This window comes from Squalius cephalus (genome assembly GCF_949319135.1).
Source record: "Squalius cephalus genome assembly, chromosome: 5".
NCBI lineage: Eukaryota > Metazoa > Chordata > Actinopteri > Cypriniformes > Leuciscidae > Squalius > Squalius cephalus.
In genome coordinates this window covers 26,592,731-26,617,045 of record NC_137126.1, presented here as the reverse complement: position 1 = coordinate 26,617,045, position 24,315 = coordinate 26,592,731, and the positions used below count along the sequence as shown (strand labels likewise).

The 24,315-nt window shown below is 37.1% G+C and overlaps 2 protein-coding genes across 2 annotated transcripts in view; both read left to right on the top strand.

The window, feature by feature from the left end:
- The window catches only part of cfap299 (cilia and flagella associated protein 299), a 72,238-nt gene extending 56,484 nt beyond the window's left edge, over positions 1-15,754 (top strand). Inside the window, exons 4-6 of the mRNA XM_079873214.1 lie at positions 8,602-8,744; positions 13,678-13,807; positions 15,452-15,754. Of these exons, the coding sequence (XP_079729340.1) occupies positions 8,602-8,744; positions 13,678-13,807; positions 15,452-15,574 (396 nt within the window). The 3' untranslated portion in view covers positions 15,575-15,754. The remainder of the gene's footprint in view (positions 1-8,601; positions 8,745-13,677; positions 13,808-15,451) is intronic.
- A 2,264-nt stretch (positions 15,755-18,018) lies between these two features.
- Positions 18,019-23,990, top strand: bmp3 (bone morphogenetic protein 3). The gene is made up of 4 exons (XM_079871292.1): positions 18,019-18,644; positions 19,845-20,746; positions 22,072-23,210; positions 23,777-23,990. The coding sequence occupies exons 1-3, from the start codon at positions 18,377-18,379 to the stop codon at positions 22,261-22,263; spliced, it is 1,362 nt and encodes a 453-aa protein (XP_079727418.1). The 5' UTR covers positions 18,019-18,376; the 3' UTR covers positions 22,264-23,210; positions 23,777-23,990.
- The last annotated feature ends 325 nt before the right edge of the window (positions 23,991-24,315 follow it).

Sequence of the window (24,315 nt, the reverse complement as noted above, 5' to 3'; positions counted from 1 at the left end):
TCTTTCTTTCTTTCTTTCTTTCTTTCTTTCTTTCTTTCTTTCTCACCCTTTCTTCCTCTCTCTCCTAAGAAAAAAAAAGCTGCCTGCACCTGTGTGGGCTCTTTTTAACGCCTCCCATGCTATTTATGTAATGACACTTCCCTCTGATCAAAGTGTCCAAGAACTGTCTTGAGCAGAGATATTAGATCTCATCTGTCATGAAGAGAGTTGGTGTTTTCTTTTTTCAGACTGGCTGAGAATAATAAGCCACTGTTATAATAGACAGTTGAAGTGGCCAGGAGTGATGATGATGATGATGATGATGATGAGCAGCTTCTCTCTCTGTGCTGAGAGTTCACTGTGTCTGACCACCTGTGTGTGGCATTATATGTAAACAGTCAAATGCAGAAAAAAAAAACATGCAAACCTGCTTGTGCATTGAAAACAGAATTTGAGTCCGTAGTCTGCAGTGCAGAAGACCGTCTTGTGTGAGGCAGGAATGTTATCACGGTGCATTTGGGACTGGTCCTCCTAATTACAGGAGGGTAAGTTTGGTTAGGCCAGAGGCACTGTGTAATTACTATGATTGCAATGCTTTAGACATAAGTCTATCCTGGCCTACAGTTCCTTTTGAAGAATGAGGCCCAGAAAAGACACACTGTGTGTTAACTATATTAAATGTGTACCTTGTATTGTTAAAGAGGACAGCAGAGCAGTTATGAGATTTTTTTTTTAATTATTATTTATTTATTTATTTATTTTTAATACAGGCGGTGCAATGCCATTTGATTAATGGATTTTACAGTGAGATATGCAAATTGGATATATGATTTTGAAATCTTCCTAATGTGCTATGAAATAGCAACAGCGGGGGAAATAAGTATTGAACACGTCATCATTTTTCTCAGTAAATATATTTCCACAGGTGCTATTGACATGACATTTTCACCAGATGTTGGTAACAACCCAAGTAAGCCATACATACAAAGAAACAAACAAAAATAAGTTCAGAAATTAAGTTATGTGTAATAATGTGAAATGACACAGGGAAAAAGTATTGAACACATGAAGAAAGGGAGGCGCAAAAAGGCATGGAAAGCCAAGACAACTGCTGAAAACTTACAGTAATTAAAAAGCAATCCAGCCCCCTGTCAGTGGAAATTAATAACAGCTGGTTCAGTCCCAACGGATGGCCTACAAAAAGGTCTCATTGCCAAGGTGTCACACAAGACACATCTCATGATGGGTAAAAGCAAAGAGCTGTCTCAAGACCTTCGCAACCTAATTGTTGCAAAACATAATGATGGCATTGGTTATAGGCACCATTCTAAGCTTCTGAATGGTCCAGTGAGCACTTTTGGGGCCATAATTCGGAAGTGGAAAGACAATCATTTCACCATAAATTTGCCTCGACCAGTGCTCCTCGCAAGATTTCTGATAGAGGAGTGAAAAGAATAATCAGAAATGTATATATAAAGTACTGTGTGGAAATGAGTAAAAATCATCTAATGATAACTGATAAGTAACTATCAATTTCAGCATATCCCCAACGGCCTGGTTATTAGAAACTGTCCCTGCATACTGTCATTGCAAGGTTGCAAAGAAGTTCTTAATTGCTTTCTCATTCTTTGTAGGGTTTAACTTTATTGGTAACACTTTACAGTAATGTTCCATTAGTTACTGAATTAACTAACAATAAGCAAGACATTTGTTTTGATATATAATAATCTTTGTTAATGTTAGATAATATAAATACAACTGTTCATTGTTATTTCATGTCAGCTCGGGTCCATTACATAATATTAACATATATCTTTTGATTGTAATAATCTTTTAGGAAATGTCAAAATTTCCATTAAATGCTGTAGAAGCATTTTTCATTGTTAGTTCATATTAAGTTAACTAATGTTAACAAAATGGAACCTTATTGTAAAGTATTTCCACGTTGCCTCATGTCCTGCTAGGACAGGTAGAAATGTAAAAATGAAATATTGAACTTTATAAGATATAGAGTTCAAAATCATTTAAATGACATCCAACAACACACTATATGTGCTTCTTTTTTCTGCTCTCAGTTTAACACATCTTTCTTAAATAACAGGAAGGGAGTGCATTCCAAAATAAAGTTGTTTGTGGCCACCTTTTATGTCCAGCCGAAGAATTCAGCAAACTTAATTTTCACACAGAAGTTCCTGTTGCATTCAGGCAGGGAACAGATGGCAGCTGTGAGTTTGGTTTCAACCCTTGAACATTAAGTTTTAGTAACGTGACTCATTTATCATTCTACTCCATTCATAGAAATCTTGAGGTCGATTGCATCAGACTTTCCTCCCAGTTCTTTGATTCCACACTAGTAGAAACCTTGTAATATTGTACCAAGTTGAAATCATAGCAACGGCCCTGCAGATGTCCAGGACAAAAAGATTAGATTTTAACTCATTGTTAAACACAGCTACTGTTTGCATGCCCTTGTTTAACAAAAGTGATTTGTTAAGTAAATGTTCAACAAAGGTCTGGTTACCTAGCTGCAATCCACTGAAATACAGAGCCCAGTATGTAGCATCATCCTCTGAAAAATCAAGGGGGAGGTCATAAAGAAAACAAACATGTATCAGGCATATGATCTGATTCGTAAGCTTTCCCATCATGACAAATCCCATCAGTAGCTGGTCATGTGCACTTTCAATGCAGGGGAAAAAAATGTAATTCTCTTATAAATGAACTGTAAAGTGCATTTGTGGGCGTGTTGTTCACTCAGATGCCTCAAATGTCAAGCCCTGCAGTTTTTGAATGAGGAATATGCAGATTATGTTTATTTGCCTATGTAAATTGTGAAATACATTTTGTTAATGAGACCCCCAATGAAAAGTATGTTGTTGTTTTTATGCATATGAACTTAAAGTTGGTCAATGTTTAGAATTGTTGCATGTGTTCGGTCACCTCTGGTTCACCTCTGCTTTGCTTCACTTCATGCGTTTTTGCAGGTGGTGTCCTTCAGTAATAAAGACAGGCTCTACACACAATATTGATTTCCTCTGTAACCAAAAGAGAATTCTTCATTAGTTTGCAAAAGGGATCCAGGTTCACACAAGCAAGCCGGCCTGATTCTGGCCATTTTCAATGCCTGCTCAAATAGGGTGTGTTAAGTTAAACACTGTGATTGAGGAAGCTTTTGTAAGCCCATCGAAGATTATACCGAATAAATAGTAAGTTCTTCAAATTCAAGGTGCCGAACACTGTGAAAATGTAAGTAGTGCATGATTTATTTTTCCTGTCTTTGTTTTGTACTATCCCACAATGTGTAAGAAACATAAAATGTTATGATTTAGGAAAAGGAAAGTGTCTGATTAAATTGATGAGCACTTAATCAATAAATGTCAGTCTTTGGAAAGGTTTCTCACAGGTTCACATATATGGACGTCTATGTCCCAGAGGGCAGTGCTGCTTTGCACATGTTTCAGATAAACTTACATTTTCCCAAAAGTAACATGGAAGCCAAAAGAATGTGGAAAATAGTTGTAGTAGTAGCACTGCTGGGGAAAGCTGTCTGCGTGGAGTCACTTTGGTGTAGGAAATCTCAAAAGAGACCTAAACTCAACTGATTTGTGTGCTGCCACTTTTGTTGACCCCATGTGCTAGTTTTTGAAGCTGTAATTCACAACGAAACTTAGCTGTGCTCTTAATTTAAGACACGTTTTCCTTGACAGTAGATACAATGACTTTCCTCATCAATGTAAACTTCTGATGGATTTTAGGCTACTCAATCTGAAACATTTGACACCTGTTGCACGGTCATTTGGTATTGAAAAGATGTGGCTCCTGCAATTTATTTACAATGCTTCTTTAAACAACGCATGAGCTAACATGTTATTATGTTTTCAGATTAAGCATTGAATCAAAGTAAAACATTTTTCTATTTTACCATACAGCTTAAAAGTCCATATCAAACTTTTAAGAGCCCCCCAATAATGGTCACTGGCAAAACATTCAACTTCATTAAATAAAATGTTTGCAATTTATGTGTTGCTTGGAAAAAATCTGGTTAATTTCCAAAGGCCGCAATTGAGAAAGTTGATTTTTGCCACCATAATGTAGTGTAGTTACGGCATTTACCAGCAGGGGCTATCTTAACCATGCATAACCAGCCAAATCCTTGAACCCTTGTTTAAAGCCACATGTTTTGTGGTTTGGTCTCTACTTGATCAAATTCTGGTCCAACACAATCTTTTTGCTCAGCTTCCTGCCCAACTGATTGCCCACCTCACTTCCTCCACCCTTGGCAGTGTCCACAGTTGGCAAGCTCCATCTCAGTCCTCAGAGTGGAACACCAGCTCTTCTAGGGTGTTTTGTAGATGGCCAGAGGACACCTGTGCAGACTCTGTTTATTTTCTTGCACAAACACCCAAGCAATGTGTTTATGATTGGAAAAGCCAAGCACATGAGTAAACATTTGCTTAAATCCCTTCTCCCCTTCAACCTCTGTATAAACAACCTTATTTTGTCCTTTCCTCCTTTTTTACACATTCTTTTCTTCTCACGACCACATAACTCGACACAATCCTATTTCTGTATTTCCCTAAAAGTCGTGTCATAGTTCCACCACCTGCTTTGAATGTGCTGCCCCACAGTAACAAGTCTTGATTACTTTCTTTTCTTTCTTTCAGTTTCTTCTTTTGAATATATATCAAACTATTTTAAAATTCTCAAAGTAAATCCAGATTTGAATGTCCAGCTGCCAAAATGAGCAACCCGTCTTTCGGTATGGTTAAGTTGTACATTTTTGTTCCCCGTGCCAGGACATCTGTCTTCTGACACACCCTGTCATTAAAAGAAAAAGGAAGCAGCATCTTTTGATTATTTTCATTCGTATTGCATACATTTGAACAGAAACTCAGTAAGTCTGTCAAAGACATTAAAAAAAAATGTTAAACATCATGACCGCTAAGTTCAAATAATTTGTTGTAGCCATACTGTGTTGTCCTGTATTGAGATTTTTTTAATAATTTTAAAAACTGATTTTTAGATATATAGAGGTTAAAAATGGTCAGAAAACCTTAAAAAACCTCTAAACACTAAAAAAGCAAACACATTATACATTTTTACTTCATTAACTTTTCCTCTACAGTCCAAAGTCTCATGCAAATTTAAGATTTACAGGCTTCACTCCATGCAGGTTCGAAAAATTTCTCAGGAAACTTGTGTGTGTATGACGTACACTCTTAGAAGAAAATGTTCTAAAAGGTTCTGACAGGCACTTCATATTTAAAACATTTTAGAGGTTCCCAACATGGGATCATTTTATGGATAGATTTAATTAATTGTCTTTTAATTTTAAATAAATTGTATTAATTAAAAAGTTACCAAACATACTTTATCAGAAATAATTGAAATAGCCCATTAAACATGAAAGTATTTTGAAATCATTTAAGACATGTCTCTGCATTTTGAACTTTTAGGGAAAGTAATATATATATATATATATATATATATATATATATATATATATATATATACTGTTCATATAGGCCTATTATGTGATTTTTTTTTTTTTTTTTTTTTTCTCACATCTTATTTGTGCATTTTAGCCCTAGGATAGTGGCAGGTGGATAGTTATGTGAATACAGAGGTGAGAAATATCTATGTTGAAAGGAAAAAAAATGTGCATCGTGTTGCCAGTTTAGAGGATTTTTGTTTGAAGCCCTGTGAAGTCCTGTAGAGTACTTCCAGGCCCTCTTAGTTTTCTAGAGGCCAAATGCAATTCTGGCTGATCCCAACAGAAGCAGAACACCTCAGCACATCTGGACTCACCGCTGCATCTATTACACAACCCCACTATGTGAAGTCACGTCCAAGTCAAATAAGCACCCCCAACCCCCACCCCCACCCCACCCCCACCCCCCCCTCAAGGAACACCTAAAGAGGGACAAGGGTAAGCCTGCCAAAAAAAAGGACTCCGACCTCAAGCATTCCTCTCATCCAGGTCATGTTTTCATTACCCCGACAAATTTACACAGTTGTTAGTGATGGCCTGGGATTCCTCCTAAAGCACAACCCACCAATAATAAACAGAGGCCAGCTGACACCCTCCGACACCTGCAAGCCTCCCTGACAGTACAGGATTGTTCCCAGGCCGGAGAGCACCAAGAGGCCCTGCTTTCCACTCAAAGTGTCATCCATTCGAGAGGATGCCATCATACCACCCTGACACACACACGTCTGAGCCCTGAAATAAATGCGTCATTGGTAAATCCTACCAGAGAAAACACCCTCATGAACCAGCCAGACTGGTGATAAAGCCGCTCAGTTTATTCTCTTCATTTAAAGCCACACTGTAGAGTGGGCATGTGAGAGTATCTTATCAAATGCGCTGTTCAGAAAGCTTTTTTTGTGTCTTCAAACCTTTGACACTGTCAAACCAGAACTTTTCAGAAGATGCAGCACACTTCAGATGTATTGAAAAATTGCAGATTTTGACTTGGGGCCAGATTTACTAACAGTTAATCAGCGCCAGCGCAAACCCTCTTTTGCCGTTAAAAACTACTGTCAGGATTTACTAAAGACATGCAGTGAGAAATTTTTGTGAAAAGGCACCGGCATGGTTATTTTTGCGGCAGACCTTATTGCATATGCATTTGTAGGAGTTTCCCTTTCAGGCGCAAAATTTATGGGAGGAGAGTATTTAAATGAATCACGCAAATTTGCGCTGATCAATGTACTGGTGTTTGCGTCATCATTTTCCACCCAAAAAAAGCACGTCATAAACCAGACGCTACCTGGTAGATTGCATTGGTCATTATGGAAATTATCTGACAGCGTCTGTGTTCTTTAATTTGCTCACGCACAGAACTTCCCACTCCCATCGGCGCTGTTTTGGAATTGCGCTCTCACGCGAATTTGCCCTGTTTAGTAAATCTGCCCCGTACAAAAAAAAATATATTTATAGATGCAGCAACATTACAAAAAGTTATGCCTGATATGATAAGATGCTAAATATTTTCATTAAAATGTGTACTATTTACACTACCGTTCAAGAGTTTATGTAAAGTGAGATTTTTTTTATTTTATTTTTTTTAAAGAGAAATTAAAGGAATAGTTCACTTTAAAATGAAAATTCTGTCATCATATACTCACCCTCATGTTGTTTCAAACCTGTATGAATTTCTTTCTTCTGCTGAACAGAAAGGAAGATATTTAGAAGAATGTCAGTAACCAGACAGTTTCTGGTACCATTGACTTCCATAGTATATTTTTTCCTACTATGGAAGTCAATGGGACCCAGAAACTGTCTGGTTACTGACATTCTTCTAAATATCTTCCTTTCTGTTCAGCAGAAGAAAGAAATTCATACAGGTTTGAAACAACATGAGGGTGAGTATATGATGACAGAATTTTCATTTTAAAGTGAACTATTCCTTTAACTTTTATTCAGTAGGGATACATTAAATTGATCAAAAGGGACAGTAAAGATGTTTATAATGTTACAAAATATTTATTTTGCTTTTCTGTTGAACTTTCTGTTCATAAAAGAATCCTGAAAAATAATTAAATCCAGAAATAATTAAGTAGCACTTCTCTTTTTAACATTGTCAACTGAACTGATTGTTATTTTTTTTATATCAATTACTAATATGGTATCAATATATTGTGTATCCCTAAAGTTGGGAGAATATTGGGAAAATGCACAGATACTTTCAGCCCTTTTTAGTTCATTCATAACTGACACAGTCTGTAAGTTATGTTTGCTTATAAGTCGCTGTTTCTTCTATATCAGATACAGTAACAGAAAACTTGTTGAAGGTACAACACCTGTTCTGTTAAACTACGGGAAACTGATGGAACAGTCAGATCTGTTTTATCACTTGGCCTGTGAACTTATGAGGGCGAGAGGAAACCTTTCTGCCATTGTATTACTGTGGGCTAGAGGGTTTTGATCCCTCATCTGCAATCGAAAGATGATCTCCAATCCTTGTTCTGCCCACTGTAATTCCTCGCCTTTGCCTGATGATTTCTTTTCAAGACTGACGGGGGAGCGCAAAAGCCACAGATAAGGTAGCTGGATCAGCCCCTGGCCAGCTGTGAACCCGATAGCATCTGTTTAAATCATCTAAAGGAGGACCGTTCCTTTTCAAGTCTGCACTGCTAGTTATCTCACTTTTATCCTGCACATGTAAGGGAAATCCACAGATGGCCAGGGTTCTGATAGAAATACACATGTGATATCATTGACTATGCTATCAAAAAAGGATGATTTCACAAAAGAAGAGTGACTCTGTCTCTCGCTGTCTCTTAGAGGTAAACAGATAAGCCAAAACAAAGACCCTCTTCACAGGAGATGTGGTTGGAAGTTATTCTTTCAGCATTACCATCCAGACAAAACAACGGCTGACTGAACTGTGCAGTGTTTCTGTCCTCCATTCTGAAATGCACACCAGCAATACTTTTTTTATTATTATTATTATTTTTAATTCATGTTATGGACTGTTACACAATTTTCTTAAGGTTGTATTTGTAACATAATCTTCCCTATTGCAATGATTTATATCTCTCCTTTGTCTAGTTTCTCAGGATAGCATATTGCACTCCAGATTATTTATACAGTATGTCCTCCTGTTTTTCTTGCAGTCCATCATTTTCATAAGGGACCGAAATTCTCGCGGACAGGAAATATCTGGGTATATAGACTACTCCCACCGACTAAAATCTGAAGACTTTGAACCATATTTCAGTGGAAAGAAAAGGTTTTTTCCAAAAACAACTGACTTAAGGTAAGCCTACTTATATTATGACCCATCTATGATGATTTCCGGTGACTATTGTTTTAATAGATGTGCTACTGAACATCTCAAAGGTTAGATTTTCTCAGATTAATGTGCAAGAAAGCAGTATCCATCTGATCCCTGAACCATTTGTCTTTTGTGAAAAGGATATCCACTCCAAAAAAAGTCTGCACGAAAAAGAAAAAAGACTTCCTCTTCAAAATGGAGGAAGAGCAGGCAGCCATTATGAATAAAGGCTCTAATATTAATATTAGTCAAATGGTGATCCTCTTTAAACCAAGTTTTGAAGTCGTAACCATCCAAAAAGAGTCTTCATAGAGGTTTCCTTTAAGAGCACTTAAGATCCATTTAAGATGATTAAAAACAGGAAATATATTTTAGTTTGGGGTCTTTACGTTAGAAGGATGCATTAAAATTATTTAAAAAAAATTGTTTTTAAAGTTATTTAGAAGTTATTTTTGAAATGTTATATTAAAAATGTGAAAAATAATTTCAAATAAATATTCAAACTTTCTGTACATTAAAGGGAGAAAACACTATATTGTGGTTTCTGCGCTTTATTAAGCAGCACAACTGTTTTCAACATTGATAATAAGAAATGTTTCTTAAGCATCAAATCAGCATATTAAAATTGAATGTTAAGAACAAGAGTAAAAAACAAATGTCATTTAATACAATAAATAGGATGGGTCCGTTCGTGTAACGCTTCACAGTTCAGTTTTCAGACCATATACATTGCAAATGCAAAAATAAAATAAAAAATTTAACCAAATGTTTATTTTTTTCATTCTTTCCGGTTACTTAGCAGATAATTGCCATTTTCAATTTTATTTTTTCGAAATTGTGACTTCAGAAAATTTTTATAAGAGGACAAATAATGGAAATTATCCATTGATGAAGTAACGGAAAAAAATAAAAATGAACGTTTGGTTTCATTTCTTTGAATTTTTCCACTGTATGGTCTGAAAACTGAATTGTGAATCGTTACATGGACCAGGTCAGATAAAACTTGAACATACCCATTTTCATATATAACAAAAATGAGTGTTCTCCATAAGGTGTGCACTCCCATGAATGCCAAAACAGGACATATAAAACTGTGAACCCCAAATAAATATTAATAAAATGATGTGATGAAAGACTGCAGTCTATGTTTAATACATACAGGCATGTTTGTGTTTGTATATCCACATCCTAACTGCCACAGCACATTATCTAATCAAAGGAAGTAAAGGAAGTACACTACAGCATAAGCATTCTCATTTCCTGTGTACTCTCAGCCCCATCTCTCTTTCACTCCCTATTTCTCTTTCAGTCGCTTTTTTCTCTCTTTCTGTGTTCTCTCTTTCCTCCACCATCCTTCTCACGGGAACAATAAAAGGCAGTGCTTGTGGTTGCCACTAAGATGGAGCAGATGCTGTGTTCTTCCCGTACAGATGCATGAATCCACACTACAGCTGACAGACTTTGACTGCCTCACCACAAAAATATAGAGTACAAAAGTCATGGCCACCAGCTGAGGACAATCATATTCTTGTCAATGTTGAGAATTTTAAAACGGCCTGCCAAAAGTGAAATTAACTAAAAAAGATAGATAGATAGATAGATAGATAGATAGATAGATAGATAGATAGATAGATAGATAGATAGATAGATAGATACAGTAGATAGATAGATAGATAGATAGATAGATAGATAGATAGATAGATAGATAGATAGATAGATAGATAGATAGATAGATAGATAGATAGATAGACAGACAGACAGACAGACAGACAGACAGACAGACAGATAGATCCTTTGAATAGAATAGACTTAGTGCTTTCTTTGGTTATATTGAATGGCACATTTACTGATTTCTCACTAATTCTAGTTTACAAACTGGACTATTCGCTTTCTCATTGATCCATAGAGTTACAGCTGATGGATTTTTAAAACACTCCATCAGGCTTTAGTTTGGTAACCATGGAGCACTGCCGTACACAAACATTCTTTTCTCTCTGTGTGTTTTATAGTGTAATGGTAAAGATACAGACCTATCATTAACAGAACGATAATTGTTTCCACAAAACCCTGTTTTTTCACACGTTGGTAAGTTAGTGTGGGTGGGGTGCCAGCTGCACTTTGAATATTAAGCATTTCATGCATTTCATTAAGCAAGCATTCATCACCTGGTGATGTCTGTAAGGACATTATGGGACCATAATTGCCAAAGAACATGTCCAAATGAGGCAAGTTGCTGAACTTGTGCTTTTTTCAATCACAAAACAAATAGACCAAATGCTCAGATAGACTAAATACTCAGAGAGCCCAAGTCGGTCTTCCCACTTCCTGTGACTCGAAAATTGAAAGGCTCTAGAGCATTTTTCTGCCCATCTTTTCATGTTCTCTGTTAAAATATCTCACATCTGTCCTGTTTCTTAGACCAAAAGTAAGTGGTTTACCATTGCATAAAAGTGGTCAACCCAAAAATGCTAATTGCTATATGGCATTTCAGTATAAATAGACACAGAAAATGCTGTCAACCCTTATTTTAAAAAGGAGGAAGTGAATATGCATCCTTGCTTCTAAGTCCTTCACAAAGTTTTACATTTTGTATATGTCACAAACCAATATGGAGAGAAGAAAAGTGAAGACTTTCCATTTTTTTTTGTGAAGAAAAAGTTTGATCCAAAAGGCAAACAGAATAAGGGCTAAACTTGTCATTTCATGCATCACTGTATTTCTCCACAGAATCTTTGTCTTTGTGTGGGTCTGCCATGTTTACCGTGACGGTAGTCACGCCGATGGCAACCGAAGGAAGTCTTTCCTGTGATGCAAAATGCCAAGCGGAGACCCTCCGAGGATGTTTGATTCAGACCATTACATTTTATTTACATCTTATTAGCCAGTCTTTTCATTTCAAGCACAATTTTGTTTGCTTTGGTGACTAGCACCATGGTTTCTGGTCGCCTTGACAGGAAATGGCGGACAGGGAAGTTTGAGCTGTCTTTCCATCATGCGTTCTCTCTCTTACAGTACACACAGAGCCATATGTAATAAATTATAATAAACTGGAGATATTTCAAGATGGTACAGCCATAGAATGGGCCTACTGAGCACTGGAAAAATGGAATTTAATCGTGTCCTTTTTTTGGTGTGTAAAGAAGAGCTGATCCAGGGCAAGCCTTGCAGGAAGACCGGCAACTGTCCTCATGTGTTTTTAAGGACATAATAATGTATTTTCAGTTCTTTAAATACTTAACACCACAATGACATTAATCCCTGATTAATCTAGACTTATTATGGATTTATTCGATAATCCTTATACTGACTTTATACTGAACCAGGGATTGCTGCTGAACCAAATCGTCCCTAGCTTGAAATCAGCCAAATGAGGATCATGTTTATTTTGCATACAATATTTTTTAATGATTTATATCCTTGAGGTTAAGGTCATAAACATTTTACAGATGCTGTTAAGTAGCATTGCAGCAATACTAAACGTATAGAGCGCTGGCTTACGTCCACCGTGTTATCACAACGGAGAATAAAATGCTCTTGCATCCATGTGCCTCTCCCTCGGATTCATAAAGTGCCTCTCCCCAAAGTCCAGCTTTGTTCTTGGACCACAAACTACTGCTTGGGAAAAGCTGAGGTCCATTGGAGCAACCCTCACTGCCTCAGAGTGTGACATTTAGATTTCTTTTTCTGCAAAGCAGCTGTCTTCCAGCAGTTGAGCTTATTATGAGAACCACTAACACAGGCCAGACAGTCTCTTTTTTCACTATTTCTCATTGGCTGCATTAATTACATTTAGATCTATTCTCACTGCCATTTTGAGTGGCCTGCTGGTTCTCAATCTTCACATTGATCAGTGTGGACAGAGGAATTTTTGGTTGTAGCTTTGAGAAAGTTTTTTTTTAGCCCTGGAATGTCTTGAAAGTTTAGTAGAAGCTCAAGTGTGAATGCAGATTTTTTAAGTTGGAAATCTAATATTGAACATATTCAAATAAATGTCCCAGAGTCTCTGTATTCAGTTAGAGGGAAACTGATATGTCAGTGAAACGTCTGTCCAACAAGCATGCCAAAGGCTAAAATAGTCAAATGGCTAACTTTCAAAGTAACAAGCCTTCCCTTTAAGAATTTCACATGGAAAATTGGAGAAATGTTTTGTAGACAAACGAAAAAAGGTACTGGTCATTTTCTCCCAGGACATTGTCTGTTAAGTTTACGGACATTTCCTTTAGCCCTAGAAAGCAATGCGATGTGTAATTCAAAATATGGGCAAAACACCTAAAAATCTATTTGGAAAATTCAAAATTCCTTCATATTAACACAGTACACTGTGCCCTATTTTACAGACTTTTCTTATAGTTTGCCTTTGCAATGAAACTGACAAAACTGTAAAAAAAAAATATATATATATATCTTATAATTGTTTACATGCATGCACCTGCTTTTCTGACAGTTCCCTACACCAAAAAGTCCTTATGTCTTGCGATTTGTGCTTTACACATTTAATAGCTGTCAGATAAACTTTGCCATTAGAGTTAGACTTAGAAGGCATATAGAAAACTAACTAATTTTTGTTCTGCATCCATAGTTTGCTTTCAGTCAAGACATTTTTAGAAACGTGTAAAAAGATCTTCTGAATTACATGCAAAGAGGTACATGGAAGGCCACTATTAATGTAATTCTAAATGTCAAGAGCATGATTGTTCTTATGATTCCTTATATACAACTTAACACCTGGCGTTCTAAGTGCATGTTTTATCAAACTGTTTGATAACACAATTTTGTCAGGTGAACTTTTTTTTACTTTATAGTTAATATTTTTCCCTATATTCAGCAAAGCCTTTCATCTTTACTGCAGTGTTTTTCTGTCAAAACTTTTAAGTCTCTAAACTATTGTAAACATATTAACCCTAACTTTTTTCAGCTTCTACAACTGGGGAACACAGGTGGCCGAACATAATGCCAGCTCAAACTATGAGGTAATCACAGAGAATCCAAGCGGTCTGCTCTTCCAGTGCAGGAAAGAAATGAAAATCTTGAATGTTGACCCAGAGGTGAGCATGTTTGATATGAGCAGAACTTGTGACACACTGGTAAACAGAGAGTGCTGACCTCTCTCAGTCACGTTTTAGCTCTCATTTAATATCCACGAGTAAATAAACACCTGAACTACGTTAAATTGAGTACTGGTTCAATGAATAACTTAAGATTTAAACAGGGACATTGAATTGTCTCTGTACTACTATTAGATGTAGTGTCTAATCAGTTCATGAGGTTCATTAAGACAAATGTATTATCTTGCACACATAAAAAAGCATAACAGCAATGATCAAGAGTCATCCCATGATAACATTTTTGTGAAACCATTCTTTCGTGATATCAAATAGCCTCCCTGTGAAGTGGAGTGTATTGTTGCACCTGGGTAGCATTTTTGTTCCAATCTCTCGAAATATCCGTCAGAGAGGGTTAGAACGAACCGCGAAATTCAATCCTGGAACCTGTGCCACAATTTTTTTTGCCTTTGTGCCCAGGAGCTATGAGTGCATGCTATTTTAGAAAAGAGGCAACGCTACAGACCGACCTCTTTGAACACAAACTCGCCCAGGCTGCCTCGTTGAGGGCGAGATGGCAGAGGCGAGTATTGCCTGTGGTCGAGCACACCCCGACCAGGCCGGCTATTAAAAACGAGGGGAGGCTAAGGAACCCAGACACTGAAACCGCCTGTGCACCCAGAATCCAACCTCAGGCCCCCACCAGGCATGACCTCATTGCCCATGTGGATGCATTCCTTCATACAAACTGGCGAAACCATGGCATTTTAAAGCCTAGATTTGATTTGTTTGTTTGTTTGTTTGTTTGTTTGTTTTATTGCCCTTGTTAGATACAGCCGGTGTTGTGAACATTTCAAAATTTGAAACCCAAATTATTCTTCTTTGGGTTTTGTTTGCTTTTGATGAAAACTGTCATCCCTCCAAAGTAGCTGTTGGTGGTTTAGTTTGATAACCAATCCTTATAAATCAACAGCTAATGCTTTTCATTTGCTTTTATTTCATTTTTGGGGGGGAATGTTCAGCATATGTTTGCATTTATCCTGGCTCTAAACAAAATTGGTATGTTAGCCTAGACAAGTTTGATGAACAGTAAATACATAGAATGAATGTAAACCTAAATCTTCTAAAACAGTTACTCTTTAATAATGGATCCCAGCTGGCTTAAGATCATATTTATTCTTGGTGGAGGCACCCTATGGAGTCCATATATTAAAGTAACACCCAGACTCAAGTTTAAACAATCAAATCACACTTATACTGCAAGATATGTTGTTTTTTTCTCTCAACTTCAGTAATATAAATAGGCATTTAGATGGCATTTAATATAGAAATTCTGTGTTGTGGGTTCTTTTGAAAATGTATATACTGTATTAATTGAATATAATTAAATGGGTAACACCATGTCTGTTAAAGATGAGTGTAAAAATACTAATTAGTGCAGTGAATAATGTTTTCTCGAGTATAATTTGTTAGATTTATTGCTCTAAGTAGGTTGGCCACCATTTAAACTTACTATAGAAGTTGTGGTCTTCTACTGAATTAGATTTGAACTGATGTAGCAAGAATACTTCAATAAATAAAATGGTTAAAATTTCTATCTTAAAAATAATCAGTTTAATCCTAATTACTATTTCTTTAACCCAACAGGCAATACCTGGTGATAGCTTCATCCGAACTCCTGTCCGATCTGATCTATATGTGCATGTTGTAATTTATGATCACGTCACCAGAAAACCCGCGACCAGTTCCTGTGCACCACTCTCCAATTAAATGTATAATAAAAATAAAAATAAAAACTTGGAGCCACTAATTTCATCTACATATAAACAGTTTTAATCTAAGTATTTCATAATAATGATGTGTTGAATGGTAGAGCTGTGCATTTTGATCTTTAGGGCCCACCATTATTTATTAAAAAATAAATTAAAAAAAGATTCTTTCTAAATTGATACACTGACTTGTTCAGTATATTAAATATTTAAAGTTATTTAAAGACATCTGAATAAAAATTTACAGAATTTTTTTTTTGTCATGCTATTTTTATTTCTATTAACCACTGTTGCCATTATCCTCTACAATCACACGTTTGAGGGACTTAGTCACATAGCTTTCAGAGAATGTCTGATGCTGCAGTCACTTACTTGGGAACCTGAGCTTTGTATTGTATTCTTATCTAAAACAACTCCTCTGTTTGTCTGAACAAATCAAAGATAAAGCCCTTTAGAAACATGGGGGTTCTTTCATGTCCCCTCGACTGCTTGTAGCTTCATTTTGACTAAAAGCTGCCAAACACTCCATGAAATAGACAAGGACACCCATTTGACATGATTTCAGATCCTAAGATACTGCAGAGAGTTCCGGCATTAGATATCCATCAGTCAATAATTCTGTCTTTGAGAATTTACAAAAAGGAGACAACAAGATATTGCTAGTGTGGAGGCTCATGGTACTTGTTGGTGCCATTGTGGTACTTCAATAGTTAGTTTACTCTACACTAGTTGTTGACCAAAAGTTTACAAAATGCCAATTAACAAAAAAGGAATGCCACACTACTAAGTTAAACAAAACTTAACCCATGCTAGAATTTATATATATATATATATATATATATATATATATATATATATATATATATATATATATATATATATATATATATATATATATATATATTCTGTTTAATCACCAGGATGAGGGCTCAAGAGGTGGGTGGTGATTCACCCACATTAATAACTGTTTAACTTAACAGTCCTTATTCATGTGGTGGAGTGGCAGTGTGATGAAACTGCCCACTTCAGACCCTCACAAAGGCACAGCTCGTTCATACACCTACAAATCAACATAGCAGATGTGCTTGTGAAAATCTGGGTTCTTATCCTAAAGTGGACTAAGGGAGTTTAGTGGGACATTATAAAACATGATAAATATAGGTTATTGACAGCAGACCACATATTTTCTCACTATACAGCAATTACACCTCGGGCAGATCTGACAAAATCATATCTTGAAAATAAGTCCACTGGCATCAGATGTCTGGGGTGAGAGTCAATCACTTCCTGCTCAGTGATCCTGAAAGAGAGACCGTGACAGAGGACATTGAAGCCGTGCTCGCGGGTCTGGTGTGCGCAGGGGACGCGGTGCAGCATCCGGATCAGACTCTGCTGTGCAGGATGTGTCTGCTCATCGCCATTGAGCTCAACTAAATGGGACAGAGAGCCTTTAATGCTCTCCATAAGCCATGTCATTCAGCGCATCAACCCAGACACACAGCTTTGCTGAGAGACGTTTCACGGACCTCACTATCGAGCATTAGCCTACAACACATCCACATGACTCACCCAGTCGCCCAGAGACAGCAGAATAGTGTACGATGAAGACGTAAAAGTCTGTGTAGGTTTTGTTTTGATGCCCTAAACGTGCATTCGAGACTATAAAGAATGCATTTTTCACGTGTTGTATTTTTTAGAGGCTAGAGAGCTACTCATCGCTTCTTCTTTCGTTCTCTCTCAAATATTATTATATTCAAATAAATATTGTCTTTGTGAAGAATAATATCCGACTGTATCGGGACTTATAAACAATAAATCAGTTGATAAGGTTCACAAAACCGGTCTAAGATATTCGTTCTTGAGTTAGACTGAATTAATAGTGATTTTCTAACCGAATCGGTCGAAGTGAATCTTTTGGACAAGTCTGACTCGCAATTATACGGGTTAACCACTGAATCAGTTAATCGAGAACCGGCTGAGGAACCAAACCTTTATTTGACCACTGGTGCAGAAAGTAGTCTACTGCTAGGCTACTTCATTAGCTGTGGTGTAGGCTATGGCAAAAATACGCATTTGAAACAGGAGTTGGTTTTAATAAATTAGCTTCTATTTAAAATTGCAAAAACTGTTTCAATTAAGTGATGTGAATGAATTTTGGTTTCTACTGTTTAGTGTAAATGCAAATATTTAGTTTCTAAATGAATTTGTTTTTCTTATCTGGATAAATGCTTCTCTTAAAATTAGTAGCCAACAATGTAATGAATGCCTCGCCGAGATGTTAGGGAACACGTGGTGACGTAAAGAACAGAATAATCTGTTTATTGAATCGGTTCTTTTAAACGAACCGTTCAAAAGAACCGATTCGCTGAATCATTTGGACTTCCCAACACTGTCCGACTGCTCCCATAAGCCCTATATATTACTAGCGCGACAAGCTTTACCTTCAATGAACGCAGGGAAGAGGCGCGATTGGCTGAGAACAGCATCGCTCAGACACAAAACTGAGAATCAAGCCTGACCATCAGGACAACAGCAGATCAAACTCACACGGACATCCTCGTACATTTTGCACAAGGACTGTGATATCTCCTGCATCTTTGGAAACGTGCATTTGGACTATTCTTTTTGAGCACACCAAATTGACATCTTGTTTAAATTTCCACTTTATTTTTCTCGCTCTACTCTTTGCCTTATTTTTTGTGGTCCATGTGATGCTCTCCCTCTCAAGAGACAAGAGTTTGGAAACGCATTCAGCACTGATATACTACACCTAAATCAGCTTCAGCAGTCTCGGACATCCAGCATGGATCGCTGTCAGCGACTGTTTATCCTCCTGTTGGGATGGGGTTATCTGTGCTGTGGATACTGTGCTGTGCTTAAAACACCCTTTATGAGTTTCTCGAAAGACGTGCAGTTTGGACAAAAAGTGGAAGCGCAAGCTGAGCAACATGTGAAGAAAAGCGAGCAGGACACGCTGTCAGAACACATGCAGATGCTCTACGCCAAATACACCAGCGCGGGATTCCCTCTCAAAGATGGCAACACTGTCCGCGGCTTCAAAGGACATTTGGGTAGGTGTTGAATGTATTTCGTAGTAGCTGACAAAATGTAGCAATGTACTCGTTAATATCACCTCACTATTCCTAAATGAGTTTAAGTGTTGGTGTGTTCATCAGTTTTGCGCTTCATATCCTAAAGGGATAGTTCACCCAAATATGAAGTCTCTCTTCATTTACTCATCCTATTATTTATATATATGTGTGTGTGTGTGTGTGTAAACCTGCAGTCCTACCTGACTTTTTTCTGTCAAACACAAAAGAGATGTTTAAATTAATTTCAAGTGGATCTTTTTCCATGGCCTATATGGTAACGGTGACTGAGGCTGTCAGTCCCCAACTTCTGTTAAGTTTTCATTTTAGAGTGAACTGTCTCTTTAAGACAGCTTGTTTTGCAGTTGGTTCTATTACACCTGTTGATTTAGATTTGAGAGACAGCAGATCGAGGTGAAGAAACAGCTCGTCATGTGGCGTTTCATAAATCATTTTAGATATTAGTGGTCAGATTTTTACGTGTTATTAAATGTACTTTTACTCCGGTGTTGCTCCTTAATTTTAAGCAAACGAGCGTTCGCCTCAGTATTTGCAAGTGAATTAAACGATTTCGATACTGATGTATTTAACTGAATTATTTTTATGTCTGAAAAATTATCGTTTAATACACTTTAATCGCTGGTATGACCATAACTCGCTGGTGTTGAGAAGTTGCGCTTCTTCGCTCACGATGACGCTCGGATGACAGTCATATTGCGCCAGTGTTGCCAGATTTCTCATCAAAACAAGCTCAAATTAAGCGACTTGCCAGACCAAAATAGTAATGTCTTTTCAATTGTTATAACCTCGCAAAAATAAACTAGTTATCTAAATAACAGAATAAATCTCTTTTGTGCACATTTACGCATCACTAATATGGTGAAGACGCTGAGAAACACGGGAAGAAAGGGAAACACTGCAGCGAATAATAATGAAATTGTTTCGTGCAACTTGGCTTTTAGTGGTTGTTTGTACGCAGTTGGAATAAAATCCCCCTAAAAGTGCAACCTACATTTATAAACGACTGAAGAAGAAAAAAACAAGCCCACACCGAGTTACTTATAAAGAGTGAACATACCGCCCTCTAGAGTCATTTGCTTGTCATTTGCCTTCTGTGAAATGTTTTGGTTGAAGAGTGATGATAACGCCATGCTTTTTTTTGAATGTGTTTTTTCCTGTTAGGGACCATCAATGATAAGCAGTTACAAATCTTCAACCTCACTTCCCTCACCAAGTCTGAGGATGTTCTCTCAGCAACGCTGCACTACTACATTGGTGACCTACAGAACATCAGCCACAGATGCCCAAGGCACAAGAGCTGTGCTCACCATAATAATCTCAGAAGACAAGGTCATATCCACCTTGATGTCTGGAGTTTCAGCTTTGTGGATAACACCACCAGAACAATCGGCCATTTTTCCACTAACATCTCCACAGTGTACCGGGACTTCATATCATGGCAGTGGAAAGACATTACTCGTGTAGTCAACCAAGCCAAGCATCACGACCAGCTTCTCATAGGCATTGACATTGACTCAAAAGGACGCCAACCTTGGAAGAAACTCTTGTCAGATAGGTCTCCTTACATCCTGGTCTACGCCAACGACTCGGCTATCTCCGAACCCGAGAGTGTCGTGTCCACCCTGCAGAGGCACAGAAGCAGACTGGTGCCTAATCTTCATCTGCTCGAAATACATAATCGCAGTGCCTCCTCGCAACATCGGACCAGACGGTCCACCAACATCCTGCTGCCACTACAAAACAATGAGCTTCCAGGCCCCGAGTACCCTTATGAGATACCTACATGGGATGAGACCAGCCCTTACGATCCAATGGAGGGCAAACCAGTCAAGCGCCCTCGCAAGAAGCCTCGCAAGAACCCACGGCACAAGAACCCTCTCCTGCAGTTTGATGAGCAGACCATTAAGAAAGCTCGTAAGAAGCAATGGAACGAGCCAAGGAACTGTGCTCGCAGATATTTAAAGGTTGATTTTGCAGATATCGGCTGGAGCGAGTGGATTATCTCCCCCAAGTCTTTTGATGCATACTACTGCTCGGGGTCATGTCAGTTCCCCATGCCAAAGGTATGTATGATTACAACAATCTCAAATTTCATTTTTTTTTTTTGTTGTTGTTGTTGTTGAAATCAGTAAGCTGGACTTTTTATTATTATTATTGAGCAAAAGGTCAAGATGAGTTTCGAAAGGTTGTGCACTGTGATCTGTTGTGAACTCCAGGAGCAAATAACCAGAGCAGTGGGAAAAGGGACTGATACATGCATGTAGAGAAGTGAAATATAAGCACCACCTAGTGGAAGAAATTGCTGTAAATCATCATAGGCAGCACAGCAGTATATTCAGCTTCCATTATTATACCATTCATGTCATCCTTGATCATAAAACTTGCCTGCTTCCATTTAGATATTGCCACCAATGGTTTTCCCTTTGTGATATGATTAAGTTTAAGAAACATGAGGTCTAATTTCCTTCAGTTTTACTACAGTTTTATGTTTCTGATCATAGAAAACCAAAACCCAATTGTAAATATCCATTTTCATACTGTATGTTATAGTGTTGTAATTCCTAAATTCACTTGTAGCATTTAAAATGATTCGTTTTTAGGGGTGTATTCTTAATTTATTCAGATACTTTAGCATTTTAATATCTACAATTTATCAGTTATAGGCCAGAATTTGAATATTGGTTTATATGCTATTACAGTATTTATTAATATTTTGAATTAGCTTTTATTTATATTTGCAGTTTTCATTGTTTAGGTTTTAGTTATTTTGTAATGTGCTTATGGCATTTTTTTGTTGTTGTTGTTTTATTACAAAATGATTTAAGTTTAAGTTTTTCATCAAATATTCTATCTCAGCTTTATATCCATTAGCGAATATATTTTTAATAGTTCAGTTTTAGTTAACAACAGAAACACTGTGCATCACTACAGCAAATAGCTGTCCCATGTCAGGCTTTTCTTTGCTCTTCGAATGATTGTGAAAAGTGAGAACATGAGTAATTTCCCTTTCACAGACGTTGGAATGCAGATGGATTAGCATGAAACCATCCATAATGGCCTGGTTTCACAGACAGGGCTTATATTAAGCCAGGATTAGGCCTTAGTTCAATTAGGACATTTAAGTAGCTTTTATAAACAACATTACTTTGTGCATCTTGAGACAAAACAATGGCACTGACATATTTTAAGATACGTCAGTGCAAGTTGTTCTCAGTTAAAACAGCTCAAACATGCATTTTAGTCTGGGACTAGTCTTAAACCTGGTCTGTGAAACCTTTGACCTATTTGTACACCCTTTAGTGCTTTCACTGGTTTATCACAAAACAAACTGTAGCTGTCCTAAACCCTGTAATAGGTTCTGACCTCTTGAGCTTTTTACCTCTTACAGTCTTTAAAACCTTCAAACCATGCGACCATCCAGAGCATCGTTCGGGCGGTCGGGGTGGTCCCTGGCATCCCAGAGCCCTGCTGTGTGCCGGAGAAGATGTCTTCCCTCAGCATCCTCTTCTTTGATGAAGACAAGAACGTGGTCCTTAAGGTCTACCCCAATATGACAGTGGACTCCTGTGCCTGTCGGTAAATGCCTTTGTCTTTTCCACCAGCCTCCCTCCCCTAAACTGATTCCCAATTTTTGCACTGGAAGAAAGACTGAAGATGTTCATTTCATAACCCTTGAATAACTATCTACAGCTTTAAGGATTGTGAAGAGCAAAGTGCTTTTCCAGAAGGAATTCCTTCCTGTTAGCAGGAGGCTTCATGCATCAGTTGAGATATGAACATATGAAGAGACTCTCTGTCTGTGTTTGACCAGGATGTTCTCATGTTTCTATAACCTCAGCAGTTAAGCTTACGGGGACAAACATTTGCTGTCATTCATCATGTTTCTGTACAGTTTGTATAATCTGTCATTATTATAGCTATATTTTTGCTACAGAGGCATTGATTGACTCTCAATGTTCATATTCTATGGCTGCTATAAAGTGGACTTCTGGGGACAAAAGAAAAGTAAAAATCTTTTTTTGTTACATTTGTCAATTTTTTTTATTATATTAAAATGATTACCTATATAAGTTACTTACAGTTCATATTCAGTTTTCCACATTAAGCTTAAAACAGTGTTTAATATCTGGGTGACTGTTTTGAATGTCTTCAATCTGCGTAAAATACATATATATATATATTTCCTTAATTGTTACAAACCTACATGTAATAGTGTTACATCGCATTTTGTAAACAATTTCTTTTTTTAGATACTTGCCTTTTGTAAATATGATGTTTCCGTCTGACCTACTAATACAAGGTTGCATCCTCACATTTAGCTGAATTCAATATGTATATGCACGCATTCTATTTTAGTGATGTTCATTTGGACATTTCTCTTTCATTCCTCTGAAAACTGCTAGTGTCAAGAAACCAAATGTTATTTTATGAGCAATTTTTCAAACAATATATTCAGGAAGGTGATTATGAAAATTGTATGTAGATTATTTTGCCTTTGTCTCTTTAACACAGCAATGCCTATATAAAGTGCCTTAAAGGAGAACTCCGGGCAATTTTAACATTGAGCTCATTTTTGTGTAAATTTGGAGTGCTGTCAGTATAGAGAACAACGACAAAAATCGGTGTTGCCTACACCGTGTTATCCTCTTTTTAAAATTTGTATTTTACCTGTATTTACATCCTGTTTTCGGTCGAAGTCCACAGTAGTTGATTGTCGAGTTCACGCGCGTAATCATAGGTACTAAACCTATGCGTGTGAACTCGACAATCAACTACTGTGGACTTAGACCGAAAACAGGATGTAAATACAGGTATGTGCGCTGGCTGAATAAACATCATTTTTATTCATATCTTTCACATCTACTGCAGTCAGATTCACCCGTGTTCACTCCGAAGGAATCACTCACATTGGCTGTGCACTTGTAATGACACATCAAGGATGTTAAGAGGCTAAAAGCAGGTTTAAAACTTGCCCCATTGAAGTCAACAGGGTGCCAATTTTAAAAAGAGGATAACACGGTGTAGGCAACACCGATTTTTGTCGTTGTTCTCTGTATTGACAGCACTCCAAATTTACAAAAAATTGACCGGAGTTCTCCTTTAACATTAAAAGGTTAATCAAACATTAAATAAAATTAATATTCTACTAGAATAATTATATTTCACAAAGCTGAGTGTAACATGTAATGTCTTATTTTGGCAGAATATTTAAAGTCTATCAGTTTATTTGGATAAAATGTGATATTTTGTTCCAATAATGTTTTCTGTATACATCTTGTACTGTTTTTAGCATAGAACTAAAGCAAAGACATATCACAAGCTGCATGTTCATAAATGGGGTGTGTTTTTTTGACAACAGAGAAATGAACACATATATGTAAAAGTGGGCTATTATCTTAATATATAATACATACATCAAAACACACTATGTAAAGCACTCCTTTAGCATTTTTGTAATATATTTTTTGGAAGGCTTCCGCCACACTGTGTGTTTTGTAAATGTTATGCTGTAGGTGAATGGATGTGCTTTGTATGATAAGCTTCATAAGAAATTATATTTGTATATGGAAATGACCTTTAAAAGCATTTATTTATTGTCTGTATGATGCCTTCTGTATCTTAATTTTGTGAA